Here is a 23,389-nt window from a genome sequence, read left to right on the forward strand (position 1 = left end):
GGTGGTGAAGGACTGCTGTCTTCTCTTTAATATTCTCTTTCCGCACACCCTGTGAATTAAGCCTCAGTCTCTCTGTGTCTGTCTGTCCATCTGTCTGTCTGTCTCTCTCTCACATACATGTACAAAGGCAACTCCAAGTTCCTGTGAGCAACTCTACCAGGTGGTCCCTTGAAATCTCTATCATACACCACAGAATGGGATGGGATTGCATGATGTTGCAGAGGCTTGCTGCTAAATGCAAAATGTAGATTTACAAACCAGATCAATGGGTGATGGATCTGCAAGGAGTGGGGCGAATGACTGGGTCCTGAGTAAGGACAGGCGTTACCGTAGTTTTCCTCTAAAATGTCCTCGGAGCGCGTCAAGTCCGATCGGCTTACACTGTGCTGGAGTTAAAGGAACACACCCACGCTTGTGCGCGCTGTGCCCCGCCCCCAGGCCCCGCAGGGGCTCACTCACCAGCCGGCTGTGCTCAGACACGGAGATGCTGCTGGGGTGCGCCTCGAGCCTCACGCACTGGCTGATGCTGGCGGCAAATCGGTTGGGCTCCCAGGCCCGCTGGCACCGGTCCCTGCGGGAACACCTGCCACAGACGCACAGGGGTGAGGAGGGGGCTCTGCGGCCCGTGCCCGCCTTCTCAGGACGAGCGTCACTTCTCCCAGGGGGCTCGGTGACTCCCAGGTGGTCTCTACTGCGGTCAAAGACAGACTAAGGGAGGGGCTTCCCTGGTGGCTCGGTGGGAAAGAATCTGTTGGGGGACGCACACTGACTGAAACCGCCACCCTGGCCGGCCACCGCAGTCACCGCTGGCATGAGTTGTTTTATGACAGGAGGTCCTGGTGAGGAACACGGAACTGAGAAGCCACCGCCCACCGGAAGAGTTCGGGAAAGGTCACAAGGAGACACCACAGGTCTGACCTCCTCCCAGAATCCTCCTCGCTGGCATCCATCTTGGCTGAACAAGGCGTGCACCACCAGGAAGGACCCTGAGCCAGAATGATGGGCTAAAGACAACCCGGAAACTAATCCCATCACCGTAAAACCAGAGACTGCGAGCCACGTGGCGGAGCAGTTCTCCTGGGTTCCCTCACCCTCCTGCTCTCTGCCCAGCGGCCTTTCCAATAAAGTGTCTTGCTTTGTCAACATGTGTATCTCCTTGGGCAATTCATTTCTGAGTGTTAGACAAAAGCCCAGTTTCGGGCCCTGGAAGGGGTCCCCCTTCCTGCAACAGATCTGCTTGCCAATACAGGAGACACAGGTTCAACCCCTGATTCGGGAAGATCCCTCATGCTCTGGAGCAACTAAGCCCGGGCACCACAACTCCAGAGCCTGTGTTCTAGAGCCCCGGAGCTGCAGCTACTGAAGCCCACGCACCTCAGAGCCCGTGCTCTGCAGCGAGAGAAAAGCCCGCTCAGCAACGGAGACCCGGGACAGCCAAAAATAATAAGAAACAATTGAGAAGGTTATTTAAAAAGAGGACAGACTAAGAGATGTGGGATCAACGTCCCCCCTCCCAAATGAGAGCTGCAGCTCAGACATAAAGAATAGCTCGTACAGACAGCATCTTTATGGGAAGCTCTGTGAGTGAGGGAGGGAAGGTTGGGGAACAGAAGAAGTATCAGGCAAAAGGCACAGAACGTGAACTCTGGGGCCAGGCTGCTTGGGTTCTAACCCAGATCTCCAGCCTACTAGCTGTGGCCCCATTGGGCAAGTTCCTGGAAGTCCCCACGTGTCAGCTCCCCCAGCTGTAAAATGCTGGGCCCAATGATAATACTATATCTCACAGGCCTGGTGTAAGTAGTAAAAGAATTAGTGTTTAGAAAATGGCCTGTTCTTGGCCCTACTAAGAAAAATATTAATGATGATGGCTATGGATATTATTATTATTCCCCTCCAGGGACATGTAAAACCCTGGGCAGGGTCTTAGCTGTGTGGGATAGTGTGCGTGTGACCTTGTGGCTGGATTCCCGGCTCTTTGAAGGCAGGGGCCATGTTTTATTCATTGAGATATTCCACCTGCCACATGGCTTATTTTCAATAAATGTTTGTGAAACACAGACACAGACAGGGATGCGCGGGCAGGGTTGCCTCTGTCAGGAAGCGTGTGTGGTGGCTTCGTCCCCCACCTTCATCTCTGGTCCTTGGCGTCCAGGGCCACAGCAGCAGGTGGGCACTGTGACCCCTGCACGCAGGGAACCCCTGGGAACATACTCCAGGCCTGGCACTTCTCTGACCAAAGCGCCCCCTCTGGGGATGCGACAAGAGTCCACGACCCAGCAGAGATTCCCACCGAACTCCCCACAAAGTCCCTCCCCCCGACCCTTCCTTGCCACGCACATAATGGATCTAAATATGAATGCTGTCAAAGGAAAGAATTATGGAGGTTTAAGTGAATCCTTAAGATAGCTCTAAAGTGAGCTCTTGACTGGAGCCTTTATCTCATTGACTCACTGAAATGGCTCTTTTTTATCACACTATTTATGGCAACAGCCCCAACAGAGATAAATAGCCTCTGAGACAATAACACACTCGCAAGAGCAAGGCCTACAGAAGAGACAGGAGGGTTTCAGATCCACTCCGCCCCCCATCCCTGGACCCAGCGGCTCTTGAGCTACCGCCCTCAGCCCACTGCCTCTGCTCAAATCCAGCGCGTGGTCCGGGCTGCTGGAGGTGGTCCCTCCGCTCGGTCCTGTCACCCAGGCAAGGGGACAGCAGGTGGGTGGGCAGTGCCCGAGGGGCCGAAGATGAGACGGGCCAGGAGAAGGGAAAAGTCCAGGTGAAACGGGAAAGGCTTGATCCCCACGTGGTACAAGAGGCAAACTGAGCTGTTGGAAGGAGCAGTGCATCCCTGGGCCTTGATGACAGGGGAGGGCTCAGAGCGCAGAGGAAACCTGAGACCCTTTCTGCAGTCATTCTAAGTCAGCCCCCCCGCTGATCTGGCCCAGGAGGAGGATGGGTGGTCTGGGGCCTCTGGCAGACTCAGACATCGTGGCCAGATTGGCAGGGAGGAGCAGGGAGCAGGTGGTATGGCTGGACCTGTCCACCGCCCAGTGAGGGGGCCAGGTGACCCAGGCCACTGCAAGGAGCCGGGGGTGGCTGTCGGGTTCCGTGGAGGGAGAAACCCTCGTGAGGAAAGACAGCCTGCTGGCTGTAGGGCCAGCCTCACTGACGGGAACGCCAATTGTAGCCACCTCTCAATGCTGGAGACCCAGGTTCAATTCCTGGGTCGGGAAGATCCCCTGGAGAAGGAAATGGCAACCCACTCCAGTAGTCTTGCCTGGAAAATCCCATGGACCGAGGAGCCTGGTGGGCTATGGTCCACGGGGTCACAAAGAGTCGGACACGACTGCATGACTTCACTTTTCCCTTTCTGGCATTCCTGGGGCCCAGCGGGGGTGCCATCAGTATCTCTACCATTTGTCTGACCCACATGGTACCACTCTGTCTGGGTTCTAGTGAGGGCATTTCTGGCAAAAACTTTTCTGAGGAGCCCCTTACCTCCGAATCTAAGCCGGGAACCCAGGATGTGTGGGCGCCAATCCAGTCCGGATTTTGCATCTGTGAGGCGCCTGCTTCGCTCTCTCCCTGCATAGCCCTTCCAACACCTGCTGCGGAGGCTGGAAGCCAAGAGCGATTGTGCAGGACCCTGAACTCTGGCCCTCCGCCTCCGCCCCCACCCTAAACCGGCACTTCTCGTGGGGGTGCTCTGCTGGCTGGCAAGGAGCCCTGGAGTTTCCTAGGCCGCTGGGGAGCAGAATTCCTAGCCAGCCGCCTCCCCCTCTGTCTTTGGAGTTTCTTCCCTCTGCTCTCCCTCTGGGGCTCTTGGAGTTAGGAAGTTTACGTGCGATTTTGCATTTCTATTGGACTGGTATTCAGTGGCAGGGGGTGTATCTGAATAGGGATTGAGGCCAGTTGGAGTAAGATGTAGGCTTCTTGGAACCAGGGACTGACTGACGAGGCCAGAAGGGTCCTCCCAAGGGTTCCGAGTCCATGATCATCATTTAGACTTGTGTAGCTTATCCTGAGCTTCCTTACTGCCAAAGCATTTATTTAGCATTTAATCCTCACGGTTCACCTGCGAGGTAGGCATTATCCCTTTCTGGTGATGGGGAAAAGGAGGCCCAGGGTTGTCAGTGGACCATGCCGGGTCACACGGCCTCTCACTGGAGTCCAGACTCCAGGAATGAGGTGCCTTGTTCAGGCTACAATCTAGAGACACTTCAAATTCCCTTGCAAGTTCTTCCAACACCACTAGCCTTCCCTGTAGCAAAGGCGCAGACTTCAGAGCAGCTGGCCAGAGATGGAGGGAGTAGGGGTCGGGTTTTGGAGGTGAGACCACAGAGGCACTGCCCTTGGAAAGAAGGCACTTATGGCCTCTCTTCTTTGCTTTCAGCACTCTGACTGCGATTAGAATTACTGCTCAGCAGAGGGAAATTCCTCTCTCCCTGCAAACTGAGGTCACATCCCTCATCAACAGTCCCAGGAAAGTACCTGGTCTTCTGCATTCCAGGTGTTTTTTTCCAGACTGTGCCAAACTTACATGTTGTGCAGGGCACACCAGCCACAGTGAGGGTCCCCCGAGCTCAGGCACTCCCCACAGGTCGTGTACTGCTCACAGGATTCCACGGGGACCCTGGTGATCTGGCCGAGAGGGAAAAGACAGCAGGTTAGATCAGGGAGTGATGCCTCCGGACGGTGTGTTCAGACTCAGTTACACCTAACCACTGTAGCTCAAATGGGAAAGAATCTGCCTGCGATGCAGGAGACCAGAGTTCCATCCCTGGGTCGGGAAGATCCTCTGGAGCAGGGATAGGCTACCCACTCCAGTATTCTTGCCTGGAGACGTCCATGGACAGAGGAGCTTGGTGGGCTACAGTTCATGGGGTCTCAAAGAGTCGGACACGATTGAGTGACTAACACACACGCGCGTGTGCACACTTGCACTGCCACCACGCCTAGAGAGGAGACAACAGGGCTGAATCGGTCCTTCGGTGTTCTCATCTGTTTCCCCTGCACGAGGCAGGCACAGCTAACAGCTCCCAGGCTTCTGGCCTTCCCCAGGGGTGGAAGCAAGCCCTCCAGCCTCTCTCTGCCTGCTCTAAAGTCCTCAGGAGGGCCAGGCCTGCTCCGGGAAGACGCTGGAAATGGTTAAGTCTGCTGAAAGGCTATTGAGTGCCACCAACTAGCCTCTGAAGAGCTTTCAGCTGGGCTCGGGCTGAGACATCCTGCCTGCAAAGAAAACACTGATAAATAAAAAGAGAGAAGGAGAAACTTTCCCTATCAAATAGTATGCACTGAGTGGCACCATCTTTTTACCGCCAACCAGACGCACCACCTGGATCCAATTATCCCATTCTCTGATGTCTGTATTCACTTTTCTCTAGTAAATCTCCCGTCCTTTGAAAAGTCTGGCTAAATGTGAACAGAGATGAGCTGCCTGTCTGATGCCGTCTTGCTAGGGAAACGGGGAGTGTGTAGCTCAAGCCTGTGACCTCCCCCCAAGAGCAGGCAGCCTTCCCTTCCTGGCTTCCAGGTGAGGCCATGCTGGGATAGAAACCAGGCCTATGTGCTCATTACTCACCCTTACCTGCCCAGCGGGTGTTAACATTAAGGCCAGGCAAAGGGTCAGAAGATTGAAGTCTTGCATTCGGTATGTCCTAGGTATCTGTCGATGGCTGAGCCTGCAGGCAGCTGGGCTGCAAAAACATTTGCTAGGCTGGGAATGGGATCTCATGTGTCAGGGCAGAGAGGTTCCCCACCTACTGGACGTGTGAAGTCAAGCAGAAACACAACCTGTGGTCCAGCAGCCCAGTGTTCCGCCTCTGGCAGAGAGATGAAGGGTCTGATGGAGACGCCTTCACAGCATCCTCCCGAGAGGCTCGGGATGGAGTCTAACACGGCTCACCCAGCAACCGTTTATCAGATGTCACTGCGTCAAGGCTCCAGTGCTGTGTGCTAGAGAAACTGCAGCGAATCGGACACAGATCTGCCCCCCTGCAGAGCACGAAGCCCGCGGGACTCGGTAATTACAAACTGAGACCTACTCTACATTGTGGTGAACATCCATCGCAGGCGATGGGTATATGCCCTAGGGGCCTTGGCACATTAAAGGAGGGGCCACCCAGCACAATCTGTCTGGAAAACGGACCAGCAGCCGAGTGTGGGAGAGTCAGGGTAAGAGTGGGCCTGCTGCAGATGCCTGGAAGGGCCTTCCTAGCTGAGAGATTACCATGAGCAAAAGTAATCATGGCTGTTGGTGCATGCGAACTCAGTCCTGTCCGACTCTTTCGCGACCCCGTGGACTGTAGCCTATCAGGCTCCGCTGTCCATAGAATTGTCCAGGCCAGAATACTGGAGTGGGTTGCCATTTCCTTCCTCACGGGATCTTCCGACCCAGGGATCAAACCCGCATCTCTTGTGTCTCCTGCATTGGCAGGCGGATTCTTACCACTGCATCTCCTGGGAATCATGGCTCAGCTCAGCTTAACTCAAGTGTGGCGTGCACACTGGATGCAACGAGCTGAGAGATGCGGCTGGTGTGTGTGACCAGGGGTCAGATCATGAGAGGTTTTGGGTACCAACCCCAGAAACCTTCCTTCTCTCTATTGGGTGTCCCCTGCACCGACTCATTCTCCCCACATCTTAACATTCTGAATTACAAAGCTTTTCCCTCTGAGTGACATGATCAGCTTTAAGCATTCCTGAGTTGCCTTTAATAATAAAATAAATGAAATGCAGAAAGCCTAAGTGTAAAATCTGGAAATTCAGTTTAAAAAAGCAGATATTCTAAGTGGAGGTTGGAGACAGCTGGTTTGAAATAGCTCATGCACGACAGGTGTGCGGGTTTGAGTGGACTCTCAACTTGGAGGTCCAATTGGACCTGACAGGGTGATGGCACGGTTCTGGGGGCCAACTGGGTCACAGGCTGCGTTAATGGACGTGGTGTCAAGACGAAGGTGCCCCACCCTGGGGAGTTCCCAGTTTAGGGCTGGGCAGCCTGCCCCTGGAGACGTGTAGCCTCACCAGACAGACTTCCCAGAAGGGTGGTCACGATGGGGTGGGACCCAGCACTGGCATCTGAAGTACAGCTTGAGAGACCTGGATGTTTCTTTACCTCAGAGAAGGTGAATCTCAAGGGGGACACGGAAGTGGTTTGCCATGGTTTGAAGGGCAGCCCTGTGGCGGAGGTGAGACCCAGGGGTGAAAAGATCCACGAAAGCTCAACAGAAGAATGTCAAGGCTGTCCAATAACGCAGCAGACCGGGGTTCTAGCAGGGACTCCCATCCGTGGGAGGTGTGAGCCGAGTCAAGGGGACATGTGTCTGGGAGGCTTCGGAAGGTATACTTCTGACCCAGAGGAAGGCCGCTTGAGTCCTTCCAGCTCTGTCTTCCAGGATGCTCCTAACTTCTCCCTGAGACTGCTGAATGACGTGGACGGTTCAAAGGTAATCTCCAGCCATACCACCGGCCGCTGACAGCACCCTGCCTTAAGGAGCCCCCGCTGACCCCTGACTCGTGACCTGCGATCCCTGCCAGAAGCACCTTTCTGGCGTGTGCCTGCCGGATGCTCTCCCTGTGGGCCCTTCCCCACGCCCAGGGACCCTCAGCCCTTCAGGGTATCCCTGACCCCAGTCGCCCAGGGGGGCTTCCGCTAGCGCCCTCCCCCTCCCAACCCACCCTCGGAGGCCTGAGAGCCACGGTCCAGTGCCCCGCTCCCTTTCCTGGGTTTCGGGCTCCGTGTGAGTGATGTCTGCATCTGGCTGGAAATTAAAACAACTGTCTGCATTGCATTCGGCCCGTCTGTCAAAACACAGCCCTGCTCTCAGCAGCTGGGGAACGGGGCCCTGAATGGGAGCAGTGTCTCCAGCAACAAAGCCCACTTTCACGCCAAGTGCCGCGGAGATAGTGAGAAGCCTGTTCTTCTCCAAACACGAAACCAACTGCACAACTATTTTCCTGTTTCCTGGGCCCTCCTGGTGGGAATTTTTTTTTTTTTTTTAATACACAGAGTTGAAGAGCAAAGTAAAACAGGAAACTTTTATGGGAGTGGGGGTCCTAAAACTTGAATTTATTCTCTTTTCGGAGATCTGACAGCCACATACAAACTGGAGGAGAGAAACGTCACGGGGTACTGGAGGGAGGCACTCAGAGTCAGGTGTTTCCACGGGTGCTCTGTCTTCCCTATAATCATGTGCTTCCATATTCATTCATCAACTCGAAGGCATTGATCACATTGTACAGAAAGGCCAGTGCCGGGCACTTCAGGGCAATAAAATCAACAGCAGCATTAAAACACAGCCTTCACCTTCAAGTTGCAAGCAGACTAGCAATAAAAACAAGAAAAGTGATGTGTGTTCTAAGAGAGGTATTGAAAGAGGGCTGAGGGAATTTGCAGCAAAGAAAAAACTACTTCTACATCTATGCCATCCAACACATGAGCCCGTGTGGCTACCAGCATATGGAAGGGGCTAGCTGGAATTGAGATACGCTCTAAAGACAACTGGATGTAGATGACCGAGCATGAAAAACCAGGATGGGAAATAGCACATTAATAATTCTTATTGACAAGTGTTGAGAAAATTTAGTAAATTTTGGGTTAAATAAAAACCTCACTATTGATTTCAGCTGCCTCTTTTACTCTTTAAAATATGGTTGCTAGAAAACTTAAAATGACACACGCCGCTAGGTTCCTGGAGTTTTGTTCTCATGGGGGGAGCGTGGCTCTATATGGGTGTCCCAAGGAGGCTTTGTGAGGGATGTGGCCTGGGTCTGGGTCTTCAAGGGTGAATTTACACAGATGAAGAGCGTCCCAGGTGGAAGGAACCACATGAGCAAACAGGAAAGCAGAGCTTGAGGGTAAAGAGTGATGAGTGTATAGAAATCTGGAGAACAAGTCTGGGTTGACTTGGGAAGGACAGAGAAGTCCACACAGCTGGAATACACAATGTAAGCTCTCCAGTCCATCACTTCTTGGCCAAAAGAGTGTCCTCCATGAAGAGGCATCCTGGATCCTCAAACCAACACCCTTGGCATGACCTGTGAGCTTCAGAGACATCAAAATCCAGAGTCCAACTGAGTCAGAAATTCTGGCATGAGGCAGGGCCTGAGAAATGGTTCCAACAAGCTCTCCAGCTAATTTTTTTTAATGAGAACCACTGGTGAACGTGACCTCACATCCTGGGAAATCTTTTTAAATGTCAGGCTCTGCCTGGGGCCATGAAGAAATAGAATCAAACTCTGCCTTGGGGCTGCAGAAGGAACTAGACTGCTTCTCGGGGAGGAGAGCTGGAGGCTGGTCTGGGGACTGCTCCACGGCCCAGGGAGTAATTGATTCCAATATCTCTGAGTCTGTGGGGGACCTGGGGTCAGGGACCACTCAGCTGGCACCAGGCAGGCGACAGGTGGGCACTTGCTCCGGGGCCTGGGGGAGGATGGGCTGGGGATGCGCTCTGTCTTGGGGAAGCTCTAGAAGGAAAGGGAGCTAGTCCTGGAGAGCGTCCACCGCGTCAGGCGGGGCTTTGTCAGGGCTGACTCAGAGTCTAATGGGACACTCGATGACATTTTAATTAGTGTTTGTTTATTATGATTGTGCTTTCATTATGCTGGAGGCCCCCCAGCCCCCCAGCCTGAGTGCGGGGATCCGGGTGGCTGGGAGGGCACACGGGTGTGGCAGTGAGGACAACCCTCCCCTGCTGCCTCCACCACCTTCTCCCCTGCACCACGGGGTCACGCCACACTGGAGTCCACCCACCGCTCACTCGGCATTCATCTCCACTTGATCTTAGGCCTCGTAATTACGCCTCTAATGAATGTAACTGCCCTATTAAGTCATTTACTTAAGAAACACTCTTCATTAAAGGTGACTCATCCTGTGTTCTTGGCTTCTCCAGCTCCGGGGCCCCAGTCTCCAGGGCCTCCCCCTTGGCCTGAGTCCCAGGGGCTCATGTAACGCGGGTGGGGCTCAGCAGGGCTCAGAGTTTGGAGTGGTCCCTGCTCCCCACCCGCCCCTGTTGGCCCACAGGGTGAGGGGTCTAGCTCAACAAGGGCTGTGACAGCAGATGATCATTGGCTTTGGGGACAAGTCACCAAGGGAAGGGCTAGAAGCCACCTCCTTCCTGAAGGTCTCAAAGGACACGGCACACCTGCAGGGCTAGAACCGTCCAGGAAGGCCCCGGAGACCTCTGTGACCCTGGTGGTTACCATCAGCCTGGAGAGTTTCTCCGTCAGGTGCCAAGCCGTCCCTCTTCAGAGAAGAGCTCCCCAATAGCTGAGCGAGGGACAGCACGCCTCAGCAGGGAAGCCTGGGGAGAGAGAATCAAGCCCACATCTCTGCCACCCTGTGTGGACACCGAGAAGGAGCTACCGGGTTCTGAGAATCCGGGGGTGTCTACGGGAGAGACACCTGAGTTAGAAGGAGACCAACGTAGAGAATTCTGACCGTGGGCTGGGCCTGGGTCCCCCGTGACCCTTTAGTATTTACAGAGCATTTATACTGTGGGCTTCCTTGGTGGCTCAGAAGGTAAAGAATCTGCCTGCAATGTGGGAAACCTGAGTTCGATCCCTGGGTTGGGAAGATCCCCTGGAGAAGGCCATGGCAACCCACTCCAGTAACCTACCTGGAGAATCCCAAGGACAGGGGAGCCTGGTGGGTGGGGTCGTAAAGAGCTGGACATGACTAAGCAACACACACACACACAAAGCTCTCCACTGGGCTTCCCAGGTGGCACGAGTGGCAAAGAACCTGCCTGCCAAAGCAGGAGACATGAGAGACCGGGGCCCGATCCCTGGGTCGGGAAGATCCCCTGGAGGAGGGCATGGCAACCCACTCCAGTATTCTTGCCCGGAGAGTCCCCATGGACAGAGGAGACTCGCGAGCTAGAGTCCACAGGACTGCAAAGAGTCGGACTCAACTTAGCATGCAAGCTCTCCATTAGGCAGAGGGTGAAACGCTCAGGCCACATTCTCTGCTCTCTGGAGCCCATGGTTTGGTTGAGGACAAAACCAAGGAAACTGGATCATCTTAGCATGGTAGAACAGAAGCACGACGGAGGGACATCTGGGACATCAAGCAAGGGGCAGCTGTGGATCAGAGGACCAAGTGCAGAGGCTGGCCTCGGGGGCCTTTCACGTGGGCAGCCTGCTTCAGAGGGGGCAGGAGCCCTTGGCAATCGGGTAAGAGAGAGACAGAGAGAGGGAGGAATAAGGGAAAGCCGCTCCCCAGGCCGCAGGGGCCCTGAGGACTGAGCGTTTCACCCCCTGCTTCCCCGGAACCTGCGCCTCCCGCCCCCGCCAGATGTCCCCACCTGTCCCCACACATATCCCCTGCCTCCTGACTCAAGGAGAGAAACAGCGGCCTTCTCAGTGGCTGAGAGCCAGGTGGCGGGGCTGGGAGGGCACACAAACAGCCTGCGTGGAAGCATGCAGTTGGCCTGAGCCACAGCCTCAGGGGCCCCGGGGCCCCGGGGCAAAGCGCACAGCAGCTGAGGCACAGCTGGCTCCCGGAGCCGCCCTCCTGTCTTTTGTCCCTTTTCTTGATGGGCCCTCCCCCCCAGCCCACCCTCTCTTCCCTTGGAGCCTCTAGGGTCTCAGACCTCCTTTCTGCTCTTTTTCCCAAACCAGATATGTTTTTTCAAGAAGCAACCTGATGCTCATCTGTGGTCACAGGCCGAGGGCAGGCTGAAGGGAGGCCCTGCCAGGGCTGGCATGCAGGCTGGGCTCCTCGGCACCATCACAGCCAGGCTGGGAGAGGGTGTGAGCACGCTCTGCGCGCTTATCTCGTTCGCTGTGCTCAGCTCCTGCAGGCAGAGAGGCTGCGGATTGTTACGTAGTGAGAGATCCATTTGCTTCACCAGGAAATAGAGGCACCCAAGGTGGCTCAGATGGTGAAGAATCTGCCTTCACCGTGGTGGGAGACCCAGGTTCGTTCCCTGGATTGGGAGGATCCCCCGGAGAAGGAAATGGCAACCCACTCCAGTATGCTTCCCCGGAGAATTCCATGGACAGAGCCTGGCAGGTTACAGTCCACAGGGTTGCAAAGAATTGGATATGACTGAGTGACTAGTACACACAAAGTGTTGGCTGAAACCCTGGGGCCCGTCTCAGGGAGTGTAGAAGGTCAGCTGGAGGGGAGGGGGTCCTCCGTGGCCGTAGTGGTGACATGCCATAAGGGATCTTTTGGAGAAAAAGAGGGACAGGAGGTGCAGGGGTCAGTCCGGAGGCTGAGGTCAGAGTGGGATTCAAGAGGTGGGAAGCAACCAGAGGGCAGGCTGGGCTTTCATTTGACTCCACTGATCTTAGGAGCTGGCCGGTACCTGGCAGTTGTTACCGGCTGGCTGGGATGGGCGGGAGGAGTCTCTCTTCACAGGCTTAGCCAAATCTTGTCAGCCCCATGGGGAACAGGTACAGCTGGCCTGACAGCTTAGGGCTCTGCCTTCCCTGTACGCCCGATGGGGCCAGAGTTCAGCATTCTCGCAGGAAGAGAAACACAGGCAGACGGTTAGGGAGGCCTCGTCCAGCCCCCAGCCCTCAGGCATCCAAGCCAAAGCTGACCCTCCAGGGACAGGCCAGCCTCCCCAGGCTCCAAACACACCTCGTACAATAAATAGCTCTTTGGCTCAGCAAGACTTCATGGAATAATACCCTTGTTCGCTCTCTCGTGCTTTACAGGCAAAGAGCTGATTGTCGACCAGATGTCTGAAGCAGCATTTTAACCTCGTTCTCCTCTGCTAGGTGTGGTTGGGGGCAGCCGTGAGACCCCCTCTTTGGATCTGAGGGGGACTGAGGCCTCCGCTGAGGGCGCCCCAGGCCCACGCCACCTTCCTCTGAGCGGGCAGTTGGCTGAGCTTTGTCCAAGGAAGGGGATGAGGCGGCCGTTCATCTGCGCCTGCTGTACTCCGTCCTCTGTCCCCTCGCCTGATCCTCACACCAGCCTCACAGGTGAGGGAAGAGACCCACCTTGCTTGTTAGAAAACTGCTGCTGCTGCTAAGTCGCGTCAGTCGTGTGACCCCATGGACGGCAGCCCACCAGGCTCCTCTGTCCCTGGGATTCTCCAGGCAAGAACACTGGAGTGGGTTTGCCCGAGTCTTGGGTTCAATCACCTGCCCTAGTTGTACGCCTGCAGGTGGCGGAAACGGAACTGGAGCCTGGGTGTGCCCGACTGCCAGGATGGGGTGGTGAGGGGGGCGTGGCGGCAGCAGACAGGGAAGGCCCCTCGCCTGGGGCTGCCCCGAGGGCTGGCCGTCAGGATCACCTTTCTTCCTTCTGGACACGGGGGCCGGCCCCTGTACTGACACCTCCCCTCCGACCGCTGCTGGCCGCACGCTCGGCTTTCTCTGTTTGCTGACGGGGAGTCAGCTGGTGGATCTGGAGCCAGATGATACAAGGGCTGATGTGAGAGGGTGTGGGGGGGGAAGGCTGATGGGGCTGAGGATGCCCTGAGGGATGTCTTAAAAGCCTGCCAGGACCAGAGCAGTGGAAACGACTCTGAACGGGTCCCACACCCTCTACCCTGAGCCACAAGCCCTCAGCCAGCCCCGCCTGGAGGCCGAGGGGGCAGGGGCTTCCTGTCCTGGCCTTGCTAGTCATTTGCAGTGAGACCTCAGCAAAGCGGCTTAACCTCTTCAAGCCTCCCTCCCTTATTTTTAAAACGGAGCCCACCATACCCATCTCACTTCATCCTGCCTGCTCATCAGGGAGCAGAGCCCTTCTGAGCTCCTATTTTCAGCTCCGGCCTTTCCAACGAATCAACTTCCCAGTAATTAATGTGAAGAAGTCATTATTGTTTGTTCCCAGGTTTAGGTCCAGTTCTTTAAAAACCAATAGTGATGTGTGAGAGCCCCTTAAATCCTCATAAAGTAAATGCCAATCCAGCCCCCTGCCCATCCTCTGAGCTGTGAAAGTCACGTGACCAATAGCATCAAGAAGGAGGCGTGAACCTCTCAGGAAGCCAGCTGGAGTTTCTGGACCCTGTGATTGTCACCAAAGCAACGTGCAACCTTCTGACCAGAAGCTGACCCTGGGGCTGTCTCCTAAGAACTCCTGACTATCTGGACACCCGAGGGCGGAGTGAAGCTCAAAGAGAAAAATCTATTTTTAATGACTTGGGGGAGAAGAGTGGAGTGGCTGAGTAGTTCGGAGTAATTAAAGCTACCTATCATTCTGAGAATGGGAGCCAAAGTTCGTCGGACTTTTCAATGATATATTTTTTTTCCCTTTCTCATTCATAAAACCCAGCAGAGGGTCATGTAGGAGTCAAAGGGGAAAGGATGATGGGGAAAGCAATTTCTGGCCCCAAACAGTGGAATTCATGCTATCGATGAACACTTGGGTAATGATGGCCCCTCTTGAAGCCTTTTGGTAGAGGCCCTATTTACTTTGTCCTGGTTAAGAAGTGGGGCTTTGAAGGAGACAGATCTCAGTTTCAAATCCAGCTGCTATGGTGATCAATGAGTAAAGGGTCCTCATTGACCTCCTCATGCCTCAGTTTCCTCCTCTGTAACATGCCGACAATAATGATATTAACTTCACAAGGTTGTTTGGAGGTTTGAGTGACATTTGTACACGGAGAGCCTTGCACACAGTTGGTGCTTAATAGTGGTAGTTACTGTGCTGTCTCTTGGTGCAGACCCACTGAAGGTGGCAGTGTTTGCAAGGGAAGCTGCAGGCTCTGCACTGCATGTGGCGTGATCTAGAGCGAGCCACCTGGCCTCTCTGCACTGAGACTGCTGATCCATCATCTGGGGAGAATTACATCTGTACAGTCCCTCAAACTCTTCTCCTTATTCATGACACAGTCCCTGCTGGAGGCTGAAGAACACAGGACCCTGACCTCGGCTGAAAAAAGTCAAACCGGGCTTAGTCTCCTAAGAAGGTGGAACTTGGGCGAAGGAAGGACAGAGGGAGGAAAGTGAGTGGGCGAAGCAGAAACATCCAACACCACACCACACTTTGTCAGACAGGACTCCTGTGCCAGACACACTAAGAAGGTACAAGGAGGGCCCTTTCTCATTCTGTTTTCCGGAAGGATCTACAAAGCAGCAGAGATGCTGATACTATGTTGTCTCCATGACAACCGTGGATTTATTCAGTGAGGGAAAGCAGGTGGGGTAGGAAATAGGGGATGAGAGGATTTGGGAAATAGGGCCTAAGAAATAGCTAAAACAGATCTCTCACCTGGAAACCAGATGGCTGGGATTAGAGAGGGCCCACAAAGCTCCCTGCAGGGCCAACATCAACTCGTCATCAACCCCAGAGGGGAGAGTGATGATGGCAGGGGATGGAGTGATGAAGCAAGGATGCCCTTCACCAGCCCATTCCCATTCATTCATTCACACTCCTGTGGGTCCAGGCTTTTCCACAGGCCCCTGGATGCAGAGGGCCCACGGGCAGCCTTGTCACATGGAGCCTGATTCATCTGAGAGTGGGACATCTGCCCAACGCAACCTGGTTTCTGGGCCGCACCCCTTCAACTTCTGGCTCTCCCACCTTCCCATCACCTGGGGAGCAAGACAGGAGGGCGTGGCCCTCCTGTTAATCCTGAGTTCTCTTTGAAGGGTCTGCCGCCCATAAGTTCTAAAAGGTGAGGTTTGGGGAACACAGGTACACCCATGGCTGATTCATGACAATGTACGCCAAAACCCACTACAGTATTGTAAAGTAATTAGCCTCCAATTACAATAAATAAATTAATTAAAAAAAATAAAAGGTGAGGTTTGGGGACGGAATCATCAGGGCGGTGAAGAGGCTGCTCAGACACCTGGGGTAAGAACACCTTTGCTGTTGCCTGGGTAGGAGGTGGGGCTCCTTCAGTGTTGTCTGAGAAGGGGACTCAGGGACTCCTCTAAGACGGCAAGTGGGCCTTCAGGACACCCCTACTCCCCAAGGGGTTCACACCAAGCCCCATTTAGCAGAGTTGCTGGCACTGCCTCCCGACCAAGCTCCAGTTTCTGCTTCCTGGTGCCCAACGGCACTTCTGCCTCGGGTGCTGGCACACAGCGTTACTGAGACAAGCTGGTGGGGTCTCGGGACCTCAATACCTTCCCTGGAATACACTTCCTGGATAGTGAAGGGCCCCCAGGTTGAAGTTCCCAGGTCATCCTGATATAGGGAATGCAGCCCTCCCAGACAGTAGAAGCTGGACTCAGCTCTGGGTAAGCCAAACCTCCTAGGCCCCTTGTCAGCCCACCCCCAGCAGCAGCTGTGCACACAAGGAAGGAACAGAGCTGTCTCAGCCCTGCCCACAGGTGCTGGGTCGGAGACGGCCCCCCTCGCTGCCTGAGCTGCCACGCAACTCTGAGCAGACCGGAAGCCACTGAAACAGAACTCTGATCTGCAGTAGACCCAGGGAGTGCGTCTTTCCCGTCATCTCTCAACACGCCTTTCCAACTATCTGACACGACGACATCTTGTCCTCCCTGACACATTTGATGTGAAAACACTGATTTTTCTTCGAATGCTGAGTGACTAGCTCCCCTAGAAAGGACAGAGAAGTTTCTTGTGATTCACAGCTTTCTAGGACAAGTTAGTAGGTAGTGGATAAGTGTGCATGCACACGTGTGCACATGTGTGTAAGAGACAGGAGTGGAGGATACGACTGTATGTTACAAAAGTCTCCTCACTTATATTAAGATTTTTAACTTGCTTTCAGTATGCCTGCGAGCATGCTAAGTCGCTTCAGTCATTCCCGACTCTTTGAACCCCATGGACTGTAGCCCGCCAGGCTCCTCTGTCCACGGGATTCTCCAGGCAAGAAACAGATCAGATCAGATCAGTCACTCAGTCGTGTTTGACTCTTTGCGACCCCATGAATTGCAGCCCTCCCTAAGGGGATCTTCTCGACCCAGGGATCAAACCGGCATCTCTTATGTCTCCTGCATTGGCAAGTGAGTTCTTTATTACCGAGCTGCCTGGGAAGCCCCGCTTTCAGTATGCTGCTGCTGCTACATCACTTCAGTCGTGTCCGACTCCGTGCAACCCCGTAGACGGCATCCCACCAGGCTCCCTTGTCCCTGGGATTCTCCAGGCAAGAACACTGGAGTGGGTTGCCATTTCCTTCTCCAATGCATGAAAGTGAAAAATGAAAGGGAAGTTGCTCAGTCGTGTCCGACTCCTAGCGACCCCATGGACTGCAGACCACCAGGCTCCTCCGTCCATGGGATTTTCCAGGCAAGAGTACTGGAGTGGGGTGCCATTGCCTTCTCCAGCTTTCAGTATCAGATCAGATCAGTCGTTCAGTCATGTCCGACTCTTTGCGACCCCATGAATCGCAGCACGCCAGGCCTCCCTGTCCACCACCAACTCCCGGAATTCACTCAGACTCACGTCCATCGAGTCAGTGATGCCATCCAGCCATCTCATCCTCTGTCGTCCCCTTCTCCTCCTGCCCCCAATCCCTCCCAGCGTCAGCGTCTTTTCCAATGAGTCAACCCTTCGCATGAGGTGGCCAAAGTACTGGAGTTTCAGCTTTAGCATCATTCCTTCCAAAGAAATCCCAGGGCTGATCTCCTTCAGAATGGACTGGTTGGATCTCCTTGCAGTCCAAGGGACTCTCAAGAGTCTTCTCCAACACCACAGTTCAAATGCATCAATTCTTTGGCGCTCAGCCTTCTTCACAGTCCAACTCTCACATCCATACATGACCACAGGAAAAACCATAGCCTTGACTAGATGAACCTTTGTTGGCAAAGTAATGTCTCTGCTTTTGAATATGCTATCTAGGTTGGTCATAACTTTCCTTCCAAGGAGTAAGCGTCTTTTAATTTCATGGCTGCAGTCACCATCTGTAGTGATTTTGGAGCCCAGAAAAATAAAGTCTGACAGTTTCCACTGTTTCCCCATCTATTTCCCATTAAGTGGTGGGAGCGGATGCCATGGTCCTCGTTTTCTGAATGTTGAGCTTTAAGCCAACTTTTTCACTCTCCACTTTCACTTCCATCAAGAGGCTTTTGAGTTCCTCTTCACTTTCTGCCATAAGGGTGGTGTCATCTGCATATCTGAGTATAGAGCTCGCTTATTCATTCATGCACCCATTCATTTCCCTGGAGGAGGGCATAGCAACCCACTCCAGTATTCTTGGCTGGAGGATTCCATGGAGGGAGGATCCTGGCGGGCTCCAGTCCATGGGGTCGCAAAGAGTCGGACACGAATGAGCGACTAACACACACTCCGTCACTTAAGCTTGACAAGGTGGTGTAAGGCTGAATCCCATGCCTCAGTGCTGCTTTGGGAAGCTTTAGAGACGGGCCAAGTGGATAAAGACCATCCCCGCTGGTGGAGAAGCCAGAAAGGGAAAGATGAGAGGTTCAACGGGGAGTGACCCCTTCGGGCTGAAGGGGCAGTAAGGCATTATCCGGGGCGGGAGGCCTGGCAAACTGGGTGATATCTTCGGAGGCAGGAGTGGCGGAAGGACACTGTGCAAGGAGAGAGAAGCAGGCACAGAAAACAGCCACGCGAAGGTGCTGGGAGAAGCCGAAGGCCGTGCGTGTCCTAGGGTGAGACTGCCGACCAGAAAGGCGACGCAGGGCCGAGGCTTGGCGGGCCAGGGCGGCGGAGGCGGAAGAGGAAGGAGGAAGGCGCGGAGCTCTGCGTGTCCGCTCTCACGAGCGTGTCAGGTCCGTCCCTGCCCGGGCGTTCCCGCGGCCTCGCTCTTCGGGGCCCATCCTCACGGCAGGACGGGGCGGAGGGCCATCCATCTCCCTTCTCCGCCTCCCACACTGCATGTGTTCTGCACTCCCTCGGCTCTCCTCCTGAAAAAGGCGTAGTGCTTGAGGGCACGGGCCCTACAGTCAAGCCGCCTGGTCCAGACCCCTGCCCCTTTGCTTCTCAGCCAATGTGAACCGTGGCACGTTACTCAGCTCCGAGCCTCATTTGTGGCTTCCCTGGTGGCTCAGAGGGTAAAGCATCTGCCTGCCATGCGGGAGACCCGGGTTCGATCCCTGGGTCGGGAAGATCCCCTGGAGAAGGAAATGGCAGCCCACTCCAGTATTCTTGCCTGGAGAATCCCATGGACGGAGGAGCCCGGTAGGCTACAGCCCACGGGGTCACAAAGAGTTGGATATGACTGAGCGACTTCACAAAACGGTGATAGGTATAGCACATACCTGTGTAGGATTTCTCTCTGCAGATGGGGAAGAAACTGAGGCAAAGAGAGGCTTAGCGAATCTGTTGATAGTCACACAGTACAGTGGCCTTCCCTGGTGGCTCAGACGGAAAGCATCTGCCTGCAATGTGGGAGACCCGGGTTCGATCCCTGGGTTGAGAAGATGCCCTGAAGGAGGAAATGCCCTGAAGAAGCAACCTGCTCCAGTACTCTTGCCTGGAAAATCCCATGGACAGAGGAGCCTGGTGGGCTGCAGTCCATGGGGTCGCAGAGTCGGACATGACTGAGCTGCTAACACCCCATTAAGTAAGTTATATTCAGTAAGTCGTAGAGCTGGGATTCAAATCTTGGCAGGTTGGCTGCAGAACCTCCCCCTAAACTGCCTCTCAGGCATAAAGGGTGACATGGGTTGGAAAACACTTAGTCCAGTGCTTGGGATACAGCTGTTAGTTATTATTAATACATGAAGGGCCAGCTATATAGTCTGTGTAGGCATAGAGTTCAAAGATGAGTAGACTTTGGGTCCTGATCCTGAAGCACTCATAGTGTTGTCAGGAAGACACATGGTGTGCCAAATCATCACGGAACCGCACTATTACTGGGATGTGGCAAAAGTACGAGAGCAAAGAGGAAGGGAAAATCAGGGAAGGATTCTCAGAGGCGGTGTTCTGTAACCATGGCCTCAGCTAAAATACAAACAAAAATCAATACCTTCCCCCTGCCCAAAAAATAAAAATTCAAAAACAACAAGAAAAAAATGCTTCTTGGAGGAAGTTTATAATCCAAACATCCCAGCCCAGTGTTTGAGCATTTTAACCTCTGCTCCCCATCCGAGCTCACATCCCCATTCCAGACTCTTCTGTCAGCGTGAATCCCACGCCTGGCAGGCAGGCCTCCTCTCCTGCTCTGCATGGTTTTGCCTCCTTAACTTGCTTTGTGCGCACGTTCCTACTAATCAGAATGTCTTTCTCTCCTGAGCACGCAAATCCCTGCTCCAGGAACCCTCTTTCATTGACCTCTGTGACCTCTCTCTCTGAGTCTAGAATCCGATCCCCTGCCCAACTGGCAGGACTCTGAACATATTTTTTAAACTCTTCTGAGGTCTCTATCTTTTTAGGTTATTCACAGGGCTCTACTTTCTATTTCTTCATATGAGATATCCCTGTATGTTCCAACTCCAGTTTCTTACATAAAATAGGTCTATAAATACCTGCTGAGAAGCTAATCACACTTACCGGGTGATCCAGGTTTTATTTTAAGCTCCTTAAGTAAATGTACTAAGAACTATGCAAAGACGCTGTAGGTGTGGCTGAGGCTCCTGGCATTCTGCTGGGATCCATTAGGTGACGCGAAGGCTTTTTTTTTTTTTAATAGAGTTAATGTTTATAACCTAGCAGAGGTGCATGGTGTCATGGAAAGGACACGACTATTAGTGTCAGAAGCACTTGGCTCAGCCGCAGCATATGCTCAGCTGTGCTGGGTGAGCCACTTAACCTCTCTGAGCTTCAGTTTCCACACTTGTAAATATCGGTGGATGTCAGAACGAAAGCATCCACCAAGGTGCTGAGATATGACTGCTGCCTACTAAAGTAGGATGGCCGGCTGTCAGGCAAGATTTCAGAGTAGGTTCTTAAGATCCAACCACATGAATCTTCTACCCTTTACTCTGCATCCCCTGACCCACATTAATGCAATGTGGTCGAAGAAGAATGACGGAAGGATTTTGTGAGATATTCGGAAGAAGGCCCTGGGATGTTGTAACCCAGCCACCCTTCATTGTGGGTTAGTTGCTCAGTTGTGTCCGACTCTGTGATCCCATGGAATGAAGCCCACCAGGCTCCTCTGACCATGGGGATTCTCCAGGCAAGAACACTGGAGTGGGTTGCCATGCCCTTCTCCAGAGGATCTTCCCAACCCAGAGGTCGAACCATAGTCTTCCACATTGCAGGCAGATTCTTTACCATTTGAGCCACCAGGGAGGCGCATTCATTATGACCTCTTAGGAAGCTTGAGATGCATCCTCAGGACTGTAGGGGTCAGAGTGGACAGGAAGAGCTGGGAAGCAGGAAATCCAGAGAGTAGGGTGGCGAGCTCTTGGGAGACACAGGGAAGGCAGGACTTTGGGAGGCCACTGAGCTCCCTGGTGACAGTGACAGGCTAAGGATGTGCAAGGGGTCAGTAACGACAGCCTAAGTGGGGGGAGATAAGTGACAGAAAGACAGGAAATGCGTCTCCCCACCTCTGCAAGTGGGGAGCATGCAGCAGACCCAGGGGGTTGGGGGGAGAAAGATCTGGGCATCAGTGAAGTCCAGAGTTTTACTTCTAGTCTGGAACCAGGCATTATACTCCTGGCTGGAGACTGTGTTTGAGACATGAAGGACTTTTTATTATCCAAGAGTGAGATGATGAGCTAAGCAGTCTGCCCCAGGCAGAGGTGAAGGGATGGTGGGAAAAAAAAACAAAGCTGTGATTTGGTTCTCCGACATACCGGTTGAGTGTGAGAATGCTAACAACAGCTGTTCCTAACTCTCTTGTTGTCATGAGGGTCACATGAAGTGAGAGCCGGAGCAGTGCATTGTTCAGGATGGAGTTTACCGCACAAATGCAGGGGAGTTTATTGGTGTTATTTCTGGCGATAGACTGATAACTTATTGATGACACGATTTTTTTTTTTTTAAAGGAAACGTTGCACGTCGACTCTCGGATGACTCAGCAGACCATTCTTTCTGAAATTCTGGTGTCCTTGCAATTAGTGAACAGGTGTGAGGTCTCTTTTTCAAACTCAAGTGCCTCACGGGTCAAAAGGATTTATGAACAGCCACGATGGGAAGGAAGCCTGTCAACCCACTTGCCTTCGTCCTCCTGGAGATGCAAGTGTGATCATTACAGAAGACATCCCAAGCTGGTCTAAGTTAGGAGACAAGCATGTGGTGAGGAACTGGCTTCTGGCTACACGCCCTCTCAGCCCAGCCAGGCTGGGGCCATCAGTGCGGACTCTGCAACCTTGCCTCGCCTGGAGGCTGGTGCAGGGGACGGGCCACATCTTTCCCTTCCTCACTTCTTTCTGTTCATGGCCTCCTTCGATGGTGGCCTCAAATGTAACCAATGACACGGAGCCTCTGAGCATAGAAAGGGGTGGAGGGGGAGGTGGGTAGATGGAAGACAGACAAAAGATTCTTTATTAAAAAAACGGGTCCTTAAGAAATTAATTAGACCAAATAATCACCGAGTTGTCTGAGTCTCTATTTTACTTGGTGCATGCTGGGTCTGGTGGAAAAAAAAAGGGGGAATTTTAAATAATTTTGGAGTTATAACTGATGTAATTAGGTGCTCAGTGAACACTTAGCATCGAGCTGTGCTTATTAAAATTACTGTTTTAATCAGAACATTGGCGGAGAATCATTAATAATACAATGGCTTGATTCCCTGGAACTCTAATTAGACCTGGACTTTTAAGCACCTGAGCGTAATCTGGCTCCGTCTGGATACGCACGACGGGCGATGCATTATCATCTCGGGGCATGCGGGGTGGAGCATCAATACAGCTATTTCGTGACTGCCTGAATGCTTTATTTCAGAGTATGAGAGCATGCTGAGGGGGTACCAATGCTGAAAGATGGAGACAGAAGTGGAGGGGGTCAGCCAGGGGCCCGGGGTTTGAGGTCCCCAGGAAGAAAGGCAGACAGGTACTTCTCCCACTGCTGCAGGCTGGACACGCCTCATACACTGAACTGAAGAGGCACCACATCACAGAGCCAGGTAAAGGCCATTTCCTGGCATGCTCTGTCTCCACGATGACCTGTCCCTCATTCAAACCAGACGTGCATCTGGAGGGGTACAGCTTTAATCCCTGCCAAGCCACCGCACATCACAGTGCTGATCAATGGTTCATAATGCATGGGTGTGCACTCATTTGTGTCCAGCTCTTTGCGATCCCATGGACGGTAGCCCACCGGCCTCCTCTGTCCATGGAATTTTCCAGGGAAGAATACTGGAGCAGGTTGCCATTTGCTACTCCAGTGGCTCTTCCTGACCCAGGGATCGAACCTACGTTTCTTACATCTCCTGCATTGGCAGGCAGTTTCTTTAACACTGTGCCACATGGAAAGCCTCAACTGATGGTTTGCTAAGTGATAATCAAAAGTTAATCTGGTGGAGGACTGGGGCCACTTCTTCATTTTCCTGTCCAGCATTTTGTGTCACCCTGGAGAGAGATCAGGAGATGGGCTGAGTTTCTCCAGAACCTTCTAACCCTTAGGAACCAGAGAAGGAGGGAGGCTGAGTGGATGGGT

At 53.4% G+C, this 23,389-nt stretch overlaps 1 protein-coding gene across 4 annotated transcripts in view; it reads right to left on the reverse strand.

Moving 5' to 3' along the window:
• The window catches only part of PLXNA2 (plexin A2), a 233,871-nt gene that overhangs the window by 81,390 nt on the left and 129,092 nt on the right, over nucleotides 1–23,389 (reverse strand). For all 4 annotated transcript variants that reach the window (XM_044942649.2, XM_025285371.3, XM_025285372.3 and 1 more), the window contains 2 exons: nucleotides 4,541–4,641; nucleotides 460–583 (listed from right to left, as the gene is read on the reverse strand). In XM_044942649.2, coding sequence (XP_044798584.1) covers nucleotides 460–583; nucleotides 4,541–4,641 — 225 coding nt within the window. The remainder of the gene's footprint in view (nucleotides 1–459; nucleotides 584–4,540; nucleotides 4,642–23,389) is intronic.

The sequence above is a fragment of the Bubalus bubalis genome, chromosome 5 (assembly GCF_019923935.1).
Source record: "Bubalus bubalis isolate 160015118507 breed Murrah chromosome 5, NDDB_SH_1, whole genome shotgun sequence".
Classification (NCBI taxonomy): Eukaryota; Metazoa; Chordata; class Mammalia; order Artiodactyla; family Bovidae; genus Bubalus; species Bubalus bubalis.